General features: G+C 40.7%; 2 protein-coding genes across 2 annotated transcripts in view; both read left to right on the top strand.

Moving 5' to 3' along the window:
- The window catches only part of obscna (obscurin, cytoskeletal calmodulin and titin-interacting RhoGEF a), a 55238-nt gene extending 50290 nt beyond the window's left edge, over positions 1-4948 (top strand). The window contains exons 69-75 of the mRNA XM_060881644.1: positions 378-545; positions 656-761; positions 2060-2299; positions 2444-2667; positions 2837-2933; positions 3406-3555; positions 4128-4948. Coding sequence (XP_060737627.1) covers positions 378-545; positions 656-761; positions 2060-2299; positions 2444-2667; positions 2837-2933; positions 3406-3555; positions 4128-4308 — 1166 coding nt within the window. The 3' untranslated portion in view covers positions 4309-4948. The remainder of the gene's footprint in view (positions 1-377; positions 546-655; positions 762-2059; positions 2300-2443; positions 2668-2836; positions 2934-3405; positions 3556-4127) is intronic.
- A 746-nt stretch (positions 4949-5694) lies between these two features.
- dmap1 (DNA methyltransferase 1 associated protein 1) overlaps positions 5695-13276 on the top strand; it is an 8006-nt gene continuing 424 nt past the window's right edge. Inside the window, exons 1-11 of the mRNA XM_060882159.1 lie at positions 5695-5844; positions 7590-7694; positions 7839-7930; positions 8270-8465; positions 8552-8710; positions 9291-9458; positions 9731-9916; positions 10115-10186; positions 11541-11613; positions 11805-12091; positions 13117-13276. The exon at positions 13117-13276 is cut by the window's right edge and continues 424 nt beyond it. Of these exons, the coding sequence (XP_060738142.1) occupies positions 7596-7694; positions 7839-7930; positions 8270-8465; positions 8552-8710; positions 9291-9458; positions 9731-9916; positions 10115-10186; positions 11541-11613; positions 11805-12091; positions 13117-13176 (1392 nt within the window). The 5' untranslated portion in view covers positions 5695-5844; positions 7590-7595 and the 3' untranslated portion in view covers positions 13177-13276. The remainder of the gene's footprint in view (positions 5845-7589; positions 7695-7838; positions 7931-8269; positions 8466-8551; positions 8711-9290; positions 9459-9730; positions 9917-10114; positions 10187-11540; positions 11614-11804; positions 12092-13116) is intronic.

Raw genomic sequence — 13276 nt, 5'->3', positions numbered from 1 at the left:
TAGGTGACGAAATTAACACACACGGGGAGCAGTGGGCAGCCATTTATGCTGCGGCACACGGGGAGCAGTTGGGGGGTTTTGGTGCCTTGCTCAAGGGCACCTCAGTCGTGGTATTGCCGGCCCGAGACTCGAACCCACAACCTTAGGGTCAGGAGTCAAACTCTCTAACCATTAGGACACGACTTCCCAAATGTTAATAATGTTGTCCTAGGTATTATATTATATGACATTATAGCACTGATACATTTTATTATGTCATTTTTTGTCAGATTTTTGTCATGTAAGTATAAAATTAAACTTCACTGGGATAACATCAACTCTGTTTCCTCAAACAACCCTGTCGCTGATTGTTTCTCTATTATTCTCCTGGTTTCCAGGTGAAGAGTGGACAAATTTGTCTGAGAATGTTACAGATAGTTGCTACATTGCTAATACACAACCTATAGGACCCAACTACGTGTTCCGTGTAGCCTGCATCACCAAAACTGGACCCGGACCTTTCAGTGATCCTTCACCAGCTGCTTTTATGACGATGCCAGCTGAAGGTGAGAAAATATCCAACTCTTGTTTATGTTGTTATCGCATTAACTTTGCTGTAGACTCCATGACACGACTCTTACCTTTATAAAGGCCTGTGTGTTTTGTTTCTCTGAAGACTCTTACATTCCTCTGAACCTCACGGAATCGACCGGATCCGAGATCACAGTGGTGGGAGAGCTCGGCTCAGAGAGGTCCTACACGTTCCTGTCTGAGATCAACAGGTTCTTTAAACACACTGGATTACCAAACATTGAGTGTAATAAACCAGATCACTAGTTTATATAAATTATATATTAACCCAAGGATAAAACTGCATTCTAAACTGTACTCAAGAGTTTTGTGACTAAGCAGTGAAGGAATTGCCGTGGTATTGTACAGCAGCCTCTGCACAGATCATCTCAAAAACAGGTTCTCAGCGTTCTCCCTTCTCGTATCCTTGCAAGTTCATTATTGTATGTTTTCTCACCAAGAACATATTTCTCAAGGGCACAAGTCCAATTGATTAGAATTCTGGACATATGGGGGCTTAGTGGTTACCATTTTTGCCTCGCACTTTCAGAGTTTGCCCCTCTGCCCCTCTGCTTTGGGGGTTTCCTCTTGGTACTCCAGTTTCCTCCCTGAGTCCACAAACATAAATCTCTGAATTGACTGTAGTGAGGGGGGCACGGTGGCTTAGTGGTTAGCATGTTCGCCTCACACCTCCAGGGTTGGGGGTTCGATTCCCGCCTCCACCTTGTGTGTGTGGAGTTTGCATGTTCTCCCTGTGTCTCGGGGGTTTCCTCCGGGTACTCCGGTTTCCTCCCCCGGTCCAAAGACATGCATGGTAGGTTGATTGGCATCTCTGGAAAATTGTCCGTAGTGTGTGATTGTGTGAGTGAATGAGAGTGTGTGTGTGTGTGTGTGTGCCCTGCAATGGGTTGGCACTCCGTCCAGGATGTATCCTGCCTTGATGCCCGATGACGCCTGAGATGACGCACAGGCTCCCCGTGACCCGAGGTAGTTCGGATAAGTGGTAGAAGATGAGTGAGTGAGTGACTGTAGTGAATGGGCATGTTAGAGTGTTTGCGTTTGTGCCTTGTGGTGGGCAGTCTCTTATTTCCAGGGATTTCAGTACAGCGTAACAGATATTGCGTCATCAGGTAGGCGTGGCCTATTTGATCATCTAACCCTAACCCTAACCGTAGTTTTTGGTTGTTTATTTGTTTTCTAAAATAAATCAACCTGTATGACTGTTTTGTCCTTCGTATGCATGCTGTTTTTTTTTGAAAGAAGGCGTTTTTCCAAGACCTCCGGAAACACGTCCACTTTACGTGGTGGTAAAGAAACCCCTGGAATTTAGTGCCTGCCCCTTGTGATGTCGGTCCATCCTGTGCCCCAAGCCCCCTGGGATAGACTGGACATTTCCTATGACTATAAAAAATGGTTGGCACTCTGTAGACAGTGACCTCTGCTGGCTGATAGAAGAATTATCCAGGTACATAGTGTAATTAAGCTTGTGTGTTTTGCTTTTTTGCTGTAGGGGCCGGTTTAGCGTGGTGACGCACTGTGAGGACAGCGGGAGCTTGCGGCCTCTGGCAGCTAAGCTGACTCCGTACGGCCCCGAGCAGAGGCAGCTAGTGCTGATGGAGTATCAGGTGCTGCGCAGGCTGTGCCACCCGAATCTTGTTCAGCTCCATGCCGCCATCCTCATGCCCTCTTGCCTAGCACTCATTGAGGAACTCTGCTCCGGACGAGAAGTCTTGTACAGCCTGGCTGAGAGGTGGGAGCCCTAGAATTTACAAAAGTCTGGGTGACTCGAATCTACTGGGTATCAGGGGATCAGCTCTTGAATTCATTCAGGTTGTCAAATCATTTTATTAGTGTGAACATATCCTCATGTTTTGTGTGTGTTTCTGTGCTGCAGGGACGTGTATTCGGAGATGCATGTGTGTGAGCTGTTGAGGCAGATCTTGAGAGGAGTGGATTACTTGCATGGACGCCGCATAGTCCACCTCGACCTCCGCTCTGATAATGTGCTAGTGACTGACCACAACGTGGTGAAGATTGTGGACCTGGGCTCTGCGCAGCCCTTCACTCCAGGCCACACCCTCAACATTGAGCACATCAAACAGATGACAGAGAGCAAAGGTGATACAAAGTGAAAGCTATTTCTCTCATTGGGTTTCCGATGAAAAAATTCATTTAAAATCGTTTTTATACAGACATGGTGCTTTTTATCCACTTAAACTTACTGTTCTGTGGAATAAGCTTTATGTAGGATGTTTCTTTCTGTATATGTGTGTGTTCTGTATGTCAGTTTACATTGTACTTCCTAAAGCTCCTGAGATCTTACAAGGTCAAGGTGTCGGACCTGCCACTGATATCTGGGCTCTCGGTGTTCTGGCGTTTATCATGTAAGTAACCATATTTATTTAGTGATAGATGTCACTAGTGAATCATTCGGGCTTAGGATGGGAATCAGAAGTGAACCAGATGGAATCCACTAAGGAATCATTTGGCATTATAACAGAAGTCTCTAATTAATTATTTTCCTTGGTTATACTAATTACATAACTACATTTGATAACAACACTGTAACATTTGAAAATATTATTTTTATTATTATTAATTGTGGTGGAAATGGGGAATTTATTCAGTGCTGCCGAGAAAAATTCCTTAAATGTTCATACTTGAAAACCGAGGACTTCCACTAACTAGCCTTCAGTCCCAACAGCAGATCTCAAGATCATACAGGAGGTCACATTTAAGGTCACACAGAAGGTCATGAATATTTCATTTCCCCAGAAATTTACGTGAACAGACATCATATCGCTCTGGTGTCATTCTAATGTCATTCATTCCTTCTCTGGGTCTTCCTGTTCTCAGGCTGAGTGCTGACAGGCCGTTCCACACAGATCTCTACTGGGAAAGAGATCGCAACATCAGGAAGGGTAAGATCCAGTTCGGCCGTTGCTATCCCGGCCTTTCTGAGGGAGCCATCAACTTCCTGAGGAGCACGCTGAACAGCAAGGCCTGGTACCTACTGATCTTTATCACAATCTGCTCACATTTTAAACGTCAGGCAGAATTATTATCATCATTACTTTATTATTATTATCATCATTACTTTATTATTATTATCATTATTTTATTATTCATTATTCTTTGTACAAAGTTATATGTATACATTTATAATGTATTAATATATTGTAGTTTTACATTATTTATGTATATGTATAGGATTATAGATATTTACATAAGATTTATTTTAATAAAAATGGAATTGTTTTAACCCTTGAATGAAAAACACAGTGCATCTGATTTGACACCAGCAGGGTTTCAGGTGTTTTTTTGTTTTTTTTTAAATCATTTTTTTACATTTTGAACTCATAAACGACCGGCTGTCAACATGCAGAAGAATGATTTCTGACCACAACAATATAAAAAAATGATCAGGATCTAAAAATCAACTCTAAAACCTGATCAGACCCTGAACTAAACCCTGAGACACGTGATCACTTGATCTTTCATGAATGTTTGGGTCTCTGGAGCATCTTATAAAATATCTGAATAACTCACATCTTTTATTTCTGTGTTTTTTTCTCCAGGGGAAGACCGTCGGCTGCAGAATGTCTCCAGAACCCGTGGTTACAGGAAGAACGAGGAGAACCGTCCAAGCACACGGCCTCAATGTTCTGCTTTTCCACTGAAAAACTGCAGGCCTTCCTGAAAGAGCGCGAGGCTAAACGTGACCGCTCTCGCACCAAAATCACACTGCCACTCAGCTAACTTTACAACTTTAAACAGTCAATAAGACTCCAGAGTTCCTGACAGAAGAAAAACAGCTAAATAGAAGATAAATATTTTAAATTTAAAGTGGAATTAAAAGTAGAATTCTAATGAGAAACAAAACATCAAGCGTCAGCAAAATACACTCCGTCCTTAGCATGGCGTTAAGCGCTTATTAATCTAATGCTAGCGTTGCACTTCTAGCACTTGATTGAGCATTGAAATATTTTCATATAAACTTATTTACTCTTTGTGTTCTGTAAACAGATAAAACAGTGTAAGGGAGTGTAATACACCTCATCACACAACACAGTGAGAGTTCACACTGCAGTTTGTTTGCTAATTTTGTGTTAGCTAATTTATCATCTGTTTGTTTTTGTCATCACGCCTCCAGCTGAAGATTCATAAATATTAAATATTAAAATACTGAGATTTGCTTAATAGCTCACATTTTATTTAAATTTAGATCATTGTGATCTCTAAACACGAGAATAGAGAGATTGGTTTTATGAGATGTTCAGCGTGATATAGAAAAGAAAATCAAGACCTGGACATTGCAATGATTGCAGTTAATCTGTCTTAAATTTGATCTGTTATTGTGTGAATGTAACTACGTTATTAATGTTTCATATTAATGATAATTATGGCAACTTTGCATGATTTACGCATGATTGATTTTTCCTCTTTTTTTCCTTCTTCTATAATTTGACACAATGTGATGCATGATATTGTGTTTTAATATTTAATTCCCAAGTGCTTGAATTACTTAATATTTATTTACTCTGTTGGAATTTTGTTTGATATTTCAGATACATGCATGCAGGACAAGATGCTCTCTGATTGTAATTAAAGAAATAAAGTTTACCCAACCGAATACACACTAAACGTGTGACTGATTTGGCTCAAGGTGGTTATTGTGCACGTTTCAACTACTGATGTGTCGTTTGAGAATGACTCGACTCTTTGAGTCGGATCTTTTATGAAAAAGGTTTGTTTGGTATTACATATGCGCAAGTCCACTCATTGTGCGTGTATGTTTTTATGTAAAACATGTAACATTAATACAGAAAAGTTAAAAACTATTAAAAAACAAAACAGCTGTTCATATTATTACAATTTTGAACCGTATGGGAGCCGATAGAGAGACAGATAGGAGTCGACTCTTAAAGGTGAAGCGAGTCAATTGAGCACCCTTGATTAAAGCAGCCATCGACGTGCCTGATTTTAGGAATCGCTGAGTTTATGTTTAAACAGAAACATTAAATTACTCTTCTATAACGTCAAGTCAGACCATTTTAAATGTGAATTGTTGTACTGAGGTTGTAAATATTAAAATTACGGGTTTTGCGACTGGTCACGTTTTTCAAGCAGGCGAACACAAGAGCTACCTAAAGTTCTTTAGGATGTAACGTCACGGCCGTACATCGGTTCTGTTAGCCTGTTAGCCTGTTAGCATTGTTTATAACAAAAACGACCATAAGAAAGACTAATAATAAAAAAATTATTTATTAGTTGGAAGAAAGTAACATTGTAGAGGTAAGCTCCACAAGTTATTCTTTTTTCTCTATATAAAATATTAATAATAGAAAAAGAGTTAGCATTTTCCGCCGATTAGCACATCAGCTAAGTTAGCTAGCATGCTCGCGTCGAATTCTATAGGCTAGTTAATGTTACGTTAATATTAGATACAAAATGTATTTCGATTTTTAAGTCATTTACTACGTCATTTTATTAACTACATTTTATTTCTAAATAATAGCCCCGTTTATTAAAAAAAGACTTTTAGATTGTCTACAGACAAATCCATACTACTGTACTAAATAGTACGCAACGGCGTTTGCTATAGTTACCTGAAATGGCGTACTGTGTAGTGTAGGTAGTAGTGTGGGTAGTAGAGTGGTGGTAGTGTGGGTAGTAGAGTGGTGGTAGTGTGGGTAGTAGAGTGGTGATAGTGTGGGTAGTACAGTGGTGGTACTGTGGGTAGTAGAGTGGTGGTAGTGTGGGTAGTAGAGTGGTGATAGTGTGGGTAGTACAGTGGTGGTAGTGTGGGTAGTAGTAAAGTAGTAGACTAGTATGGGTAGTAGACTGATAGGGTAGTACAGTAGTATGGGTAGTAGATTAGTAGGGTAGTATGGGTGGTAGAGTGGTATGGGTAGTAGACTAGTAGGGTAGTATGGGTAGTAGACTAGTAGGGTAGTGTGGTAGTAGTATGGGTAGTAGACTGGTAGGGTAGTAGAGTAGTAGACTAGTATGGGTAGTAGAGTGGTATGGGTAGTAGGGTAGTATGGGTAGTAGACCAATAGGGTAGTATGGGTAGTAGACTAGTTGGGTAGTATAGTGGTAGTAGAGTGGTATGGGTAGTATGGGTAGTAGACTAGTAGGGTAGTATGGGTAGAAGACAAGTAGGGTAGTATAGTGGTAGTAGTATGGTAGTATGGGTAGTAGACTAGTAGGGTAGTAGAGTGGTAGTAGTAGGGTAGTATGGGTAGTAGGGTAGTAGACTAGTAGGGTATTATTATGGGTAGTAGGGTAGTATGGGTAGTAGAGTGGTAGTAGTAGGGTAGTAGGGTAGTAGGGTATTATTATGGGTAGTAGGGTAGTATGGGTAGTAGAGTGGTGGTAGTAGGGTAGTATGGGTAGTAGGGTATTATTATGGGTAGTATGGGTAGTATGGGTAGTAGTATGGTAGTAGTATGGTAGTAGAGTAGCTTGTATTACACAGAGAAACAGGTCTAAAATCGCCCCTTTCACCTTCTCCTTACATTGATTAAAAAATATTTTATATGTTTTTTCTCCTGACGAGTCTCTTTTTCTATAAAGTGATTTTATTTAATAAAATGAAATTAAACTGTACAATTATTTAAAGTGAGGAACTGGCATGTGAAGCAGCTCGCCCTTGTTGTTGTTGTTAATAATTATAATATTATTTTTATTATAAGATAAATGACATTTATATGACTCGCTATATGACATTTTGTGTCTCTGTTCAGTGTTGGTCTGGTTTTGTTTTACTTATTTAGATTTTTTGTTTATTTTAATGTTTTCATATATTTAGATTTATTATTTTCTATTTTGTGTACTGTACATGTTTCATCACCCACTGACACACATCAGTCTTTATTAGTTATTTATTTATTTATTACAAATTATTAAAAGGGTTTATTACAAACCTTTTTTTCCTCACAGGACAAACGATAGTCATATTGAAGAATGGAACAGAAACTCTGTGTTTTAATGTTTTAGGTGTAACTGTGTGTGTGTGTGTGTGTGTGTGTGTGTAGGGCATCATGACGACTGGTGCTGATGTGAGAGACATCCTGGAGCTGGCTGGAGGAGACACTGATGGAGGACCAATCAGCAAGAAGGACATCATCAACTCTGACAAGGTTCTTTTTGTTCTTCAACTTTATTTCCACTCCTTCTTCCTCTTGCCTTTTCCCCTTCTCCTCTTTCTCAGCAGTATACTGTGTGTGACGTCAGTGTTACCTGATCAGTGTGGTCGTGTTTTTCCTTTTGTTCTTCTTGTTTAGAAAAAGGTGAAGAAAAGCACAGAGACTCTGACGTTTAAGAGACCAGAGGGAATGCACAGAGAGGTCTATGCTCTGCTCTACTCCGATAAAAAGTACACACACACACACACACACACACACGCACACACAACACTCACTGCTTCAGCTTCTGATTCCTCTCTTACTGCAATAATCACAATAATAATCATTCCTCTCTCTTTTCTTTTTCATTTATCACTCGTCTATTCTTTCTTTTTCTTTCTTTCTTTCTTTCTTTCTTTCTTTCTTTCTTTCTTGTCAGACATGATGTGCTTTTCTGTAATTTTCTGTATTTACGTTTTCATTATTTTTTCCTTTTAACTATAACTTTCTTGTCTTATTGTTGATATAATTAGTATTTTCCCTGCTGTGTGTATGTGTGTGTGTGTGTGTGTGTGTGTGTGTGTACACAGGGACGCTCCCCCTCTGTTACCTAGCGACACCACTCAGGGTTACCGCACAGTGAAAGCCAAGCTGGGCTGTAAGAAGGTTCGTCCATGGAAGTGGATGCCCTTCACCAACCCGGCTCGCAAAGATGGCGCCATCTTCCATCACTGGAGACGAGCGGTGGAGGAGGGCAAGGACTACCCCTTCGCCCGCTTTAATAAGGTGAGGGCTGGAGAGAGTGGAGCTGATGTATACCCTTCAGTCCTGTTATGTCAAGTATAAAACGTGTGTGTGTGTGTGTTGGTCAGACGGTACAGGTACCTGTGTACTCTGAGCAGGAGTATCAGATGTACCTGCATGACGACGGCTGGACTAAAGCGGAGACGGATCACCTGTTCGACCTGTGCAAGCGATTCGACCTGCGATTCGTCATCATCCACGATCGCTACGATCACCAGCAGTACAGAGTAACCACGCCCACTTCTCATACCTTACACACACCTACACATCCTATACATACGTTACACCCAGCTTACATCTCACTCAGTCATCACACACCGTACCGCTCCCGAGACACAAAACACACTCAAGGTCATGTGACATATATTTTTGGGAGCTGTAGATGAATTTCAAATTTGATCACTTAAAAAAAAGAAAAGTATTTATTTATTTATTTATTTATTTATTTATTTATAGTCTTTCATGATTTGACTTTTTATGAATTAATTATTATTTATTATTTTTTTTCCCCTTTCTCTTCAGTTCCAGTTCCTTTTTACAATTTTATTTTATTTTATTAATGGTATTAAAATATTTTGTATTTTTTTTACAATTTTATTTTCTGCTTTTATACAAATTGAAATTTAAAAAAGATATTTTATGATACATTTTTGAATCAATGCAACACTTCCCTTATTTAGCCTGTTTATTGTCATCATCTCCCTTTTGTCGTTGTTTTCCTTTTCCGACATATTAATTACGTCACTGCGGTTAATTATTACACGCGATATAGAATTATATAGTTGATTATAATCTGTGTGTTCGCAGAAACGCTCCGTGGAGGATCTGAAAGAACGTTACTACAACATTTGCGGGAAGCTGACGAAGGTCCGCGCTCCGGCTGGCACCGAACCGAAAGTCTACATCTTTGACGCAGGACACGAGAGACGCAGGAAAGACCAGCTGGAGAGACTGTTTAACCGAACACCTGAACAGGTAGGAGAGCTTTGGTTAGGTTCTGCAGGAACTAGAGCGTTATTTTAATGCTGTTTGTCCACTAGGGGGCAGCACGTGCAAATAAATCAGTTTGAAAAGTTCCTACAGACTTGTTTAGACATACAGATGCTTCTGCTTTAATAAATGTGTCAGAAAATTGATTTTGAGCGTTCAGTGTCACAGGATCGTTCATGTTTGGCCTGAATTTTTCCTCTTTTTAATCATATTTGAGAAGAATTTCTCGAACGTTGTCTCTCGTGAACTTGTGGCAGGTGGCAGAGGAAGAGTACCTGATCCAGGAGCTGAGGAAGATCGAGACACGGAAAAAGGAAAGGGAGAAGAAAGCACAGGACCTGCAGAAGCTGATCACGGCGGCCGACAGCACCACGGAGATGCGTCGGGGCGACCGCAAGGCCACGAAGAAGAAACTGCCGCAGAAACGAGAGGCTGAGAAACCGGTAAGAAGTCGCAGAGGACAAGAAACCGTTTTATATGAATATATTAAAATGAAACGATTCCTCTTGTTTAGGCCACGCCCACATTGTACTATTATTTTTAACAAAACAATTCATTCATTTCTGAAATTATTCATCGGTATCGAAAACCTTCTGATGTCATTAAAATCCTAAACTGATAAATTTCCCGTCTTCTATCAGGCTGTACCCGAAACAGCAGGAATCAAATTCCCCGACTTCAAATCTGCCGGCGTGTCACTGCGAAGCCAAAGGGTGAGTCTTTTATCATACAGACGTTTTACTCGGCCGAAAAATATCGAAAGGGCTTTTAACAGAACGTACTCTGGGATATCCGACAGCATCGTGAACAAACACCAAGTAGCAATAAAAACAAACCCAGGGCACAAAAAACAACCTCGAGCTGAAAGACTAAAGATGTCGTCGGTCAGAGAAGCAACGGAGACAGTCGCACGTGTCTATAAACACACCTACAACACACCAGCAGCGTGAATATTCAACACCGACAACCTCTGGAGTTAAAGTAGATCAGAGATGAGAACATGACATCATCGTACTGCTCCATTATTTATTTATTATTTATAGTCGTTGTGTTTTTGTTTCAGCTGGTGAAACTCATGAAAGTCATACGGTGACATAAATGATCACAGTCTTGATATTATTATTAATTATTATTATTATTATTATTATTATAGTTGAAATGTCCCGCTGTAGCCGGACGCTCGTGGTGAACCCTGTAACCAGCTCAGAGAGAGACGGCGACTGGCCGCTCGCTCGCGCCTCCTCGCTCTGACTATAACCTGATTAATCTGCGCTGCTCTGCTCCGGTCTCGGCGTATTCCTCATGCAGACTGATGGAGGCGCCTCGCTCCGAGTAGAGCTCGTGCGTGTGCACCGTGAAGCGGCATTACGGGTGAACGATGACCTCGTTTTTAGTTCGCTGCTCCCTGTCGTGCAGTCTTCGGAGCTAACGACCTCTCCGCTCGACCTCACGGAATTCAGATCCGCGATATCGCTCCTATCCGTCTTTTCGCGCTACGTGTCACATTTCTGCGTAGCCGCACATACGTAAAGAAATCCACGCGTTTATCTTGTACACAGCCCCCAGTCGCGAGTTTACCGAAGCACGACGGGACCCTCGGACAAACGCGCGCCGGTCGACACCCAATGTAACGAAATATCTGTCGTTTATCTCTAAAGATACTTTTTTTTTTTGCTCCTTGTTTCACACACACACAAGTAATAGACACGTATTTTATCAGAAACACCACCACATCTCGTCAGCACTCACTACAGATACTAGTAACTGTAGCCGCTCTTTATATAGACGACTGATTTATTTAGTATAAAAGTGTCCCGTTTTACAGAGAAACACCACACTGTTCTGAACACCAGCGAAGTGTTTTATTGTGCACATCACTATCGACCGCATGTTTGTAGCTTTGGGGATTTGTGTCGGAAATTTCCGTGATTTTTAACTTCGTGTGCGTTTGTAAATATGTTGTGAAGATAATTTCATGATCAGAGTTTCAGCTTCAGCCGCGTTAGTTTGTAAAAGTGAAGATGAAGATTCCCATCCTCAAGTGTGTGTGTGTGTGTGTGTGTGTAGATGAAGTTACCAAGCTCAGTAGGACAGAAGAAGATCAAAGCCATTGAGCAGATCCTCACAGAGCAGGCAGTGGGTAAGTGTTTAGATGAATAAACAAAAACTATACAAATATTAAAATGCATTAAAGCACAAGCGCCGTAGTGACGATATTAAATAAAAAAAAAAACTATAGATACAACAATTAAAATAGAATTGATAAAACAATTCACAATGAATAAAAGTTCTGCGGAGGTTAATCACAATGTGTGTGTGTGTGTGTGTTAGACCTGAACCCCATGCCCACTGAGGACATAGTGGCGATGTTTAACGAGCTGCGCAGTGACCTGGTCCTGGTGTACGAGCTGAAGCAGGCGCACGGTAACTGTGAGTACGAGCAGCAGATGCTGAGACATCGTTACGACGCTCTGCACAAAGCAGGAGGTTCTGCAGCTCCCCACAGTAACGGCACGGCAGGACCCGACTCGCACAACTGGGCCGGAGTCGACGACATCAAGACCGAACCTAAAGAACAGATCATCGACGTGGTCGGAGCACCGCTCACACCCAACTCGGTAAGGTAACACACACACACACACACACACACACACATACAAACAGCACTCTAGGGTTCTGTTGTGTGGATCTAATTAAACAAACAGGAAGTGGACAGATTTATTTATCGGTTTATTCGAACACAAGTTTGACCTACAGGAAAGTCTGTGGTGAAACCTTCATCCTGGAGATTTCTAGCTGAGGAGAAATAACCACACATCCAGATACCTTCAAGTTTATTCTTACATCCTAATTATTACAACACACTATCATTTATTGCACACATTAGTACACACACTAGTACACACATTTTTACACGCTTATACGTGTGTATACACTTAGTTCGAGCATGCAGTTATAGCACAGTTATTAATTAGTTATTGGTTATCACACAGTTATTACACAGTTATTAGTTATTACTTAGTTATTAGTTATTGCACAGTTATTAGTTATCACACAGTTATTAATCGGTTATCGCACAGTTATTACAGTTATTAATTAGTTATTGGTTATCGCAGTTATTACACAGTTATTAATTAGTTACTGGTTATTGCACAGTTATTACACAGTTATCGCATAGTTATTACACCTTTTATCACCGTTATCGCACAGTTATTATCGCTGTCACACAGTTATTAGTTATTAATTAGTTGTTAGTTATTGCACAGTTATTACTCTGTTATTACAGTTATTAATTAGTTATTGGCTATTGCACAGTTATTAGTTTTCGCTATCGCACAGTTATTACAGTTATTAGTTATTACAGTTATTGGTTATTACAGTTATTGGTTATTGCACCTTTTCTCACAGTTATCTCATTTGAATCTCACCTTTTCAATGTAAACAGTGTTAGAGATTTACTGATGAGATTTATTTTGATTTTCTGGTTTTCTTGACTCCGTAACACTGTGTGCTCTCATACCACACACACACACTCTCTCACACACACACACACACATCATGTCTGTCACTGCTGAACTGAGAATAACAACCACATGTACATAAGATCTGCACATCTGATGTGACACTCGGTTCTTCTCCCCAGCGTAAACGCAGAGAGTCGGCCTCCAGCTCCTCGTCCGTGAAGAAGATGAAGAAGCCGTGACGCAGGTCGCTTTCTCAGCTCTGACAGAAAGACTTCTCGAAGCTTCCATGGTGACGAGATGACGGGAGCAGAAGGACGTCCATCAGACCCGTAGCTTTAT

The sequence above is a fragment of the Tachysurus vachellii genome, chromosome 11, assembly GCF_030014155.1.
Source record: "Tachysurus vachellii isolate PV-2020 chromosome 11, HZAU_Pvac_v1, whole genome shotgun sequence".
In the NCBI taxonomy this organism is placed as follows: domain Eukaryota; kingdom Metazoa; phylum Chordata; class Actinopteri; order Siluriformes; family Bagridae; genus Tachysurus; species Tachysurus vachellii.
This window is presented reverse-complemented; position numbering and strand designations above follow the sequence as displayed.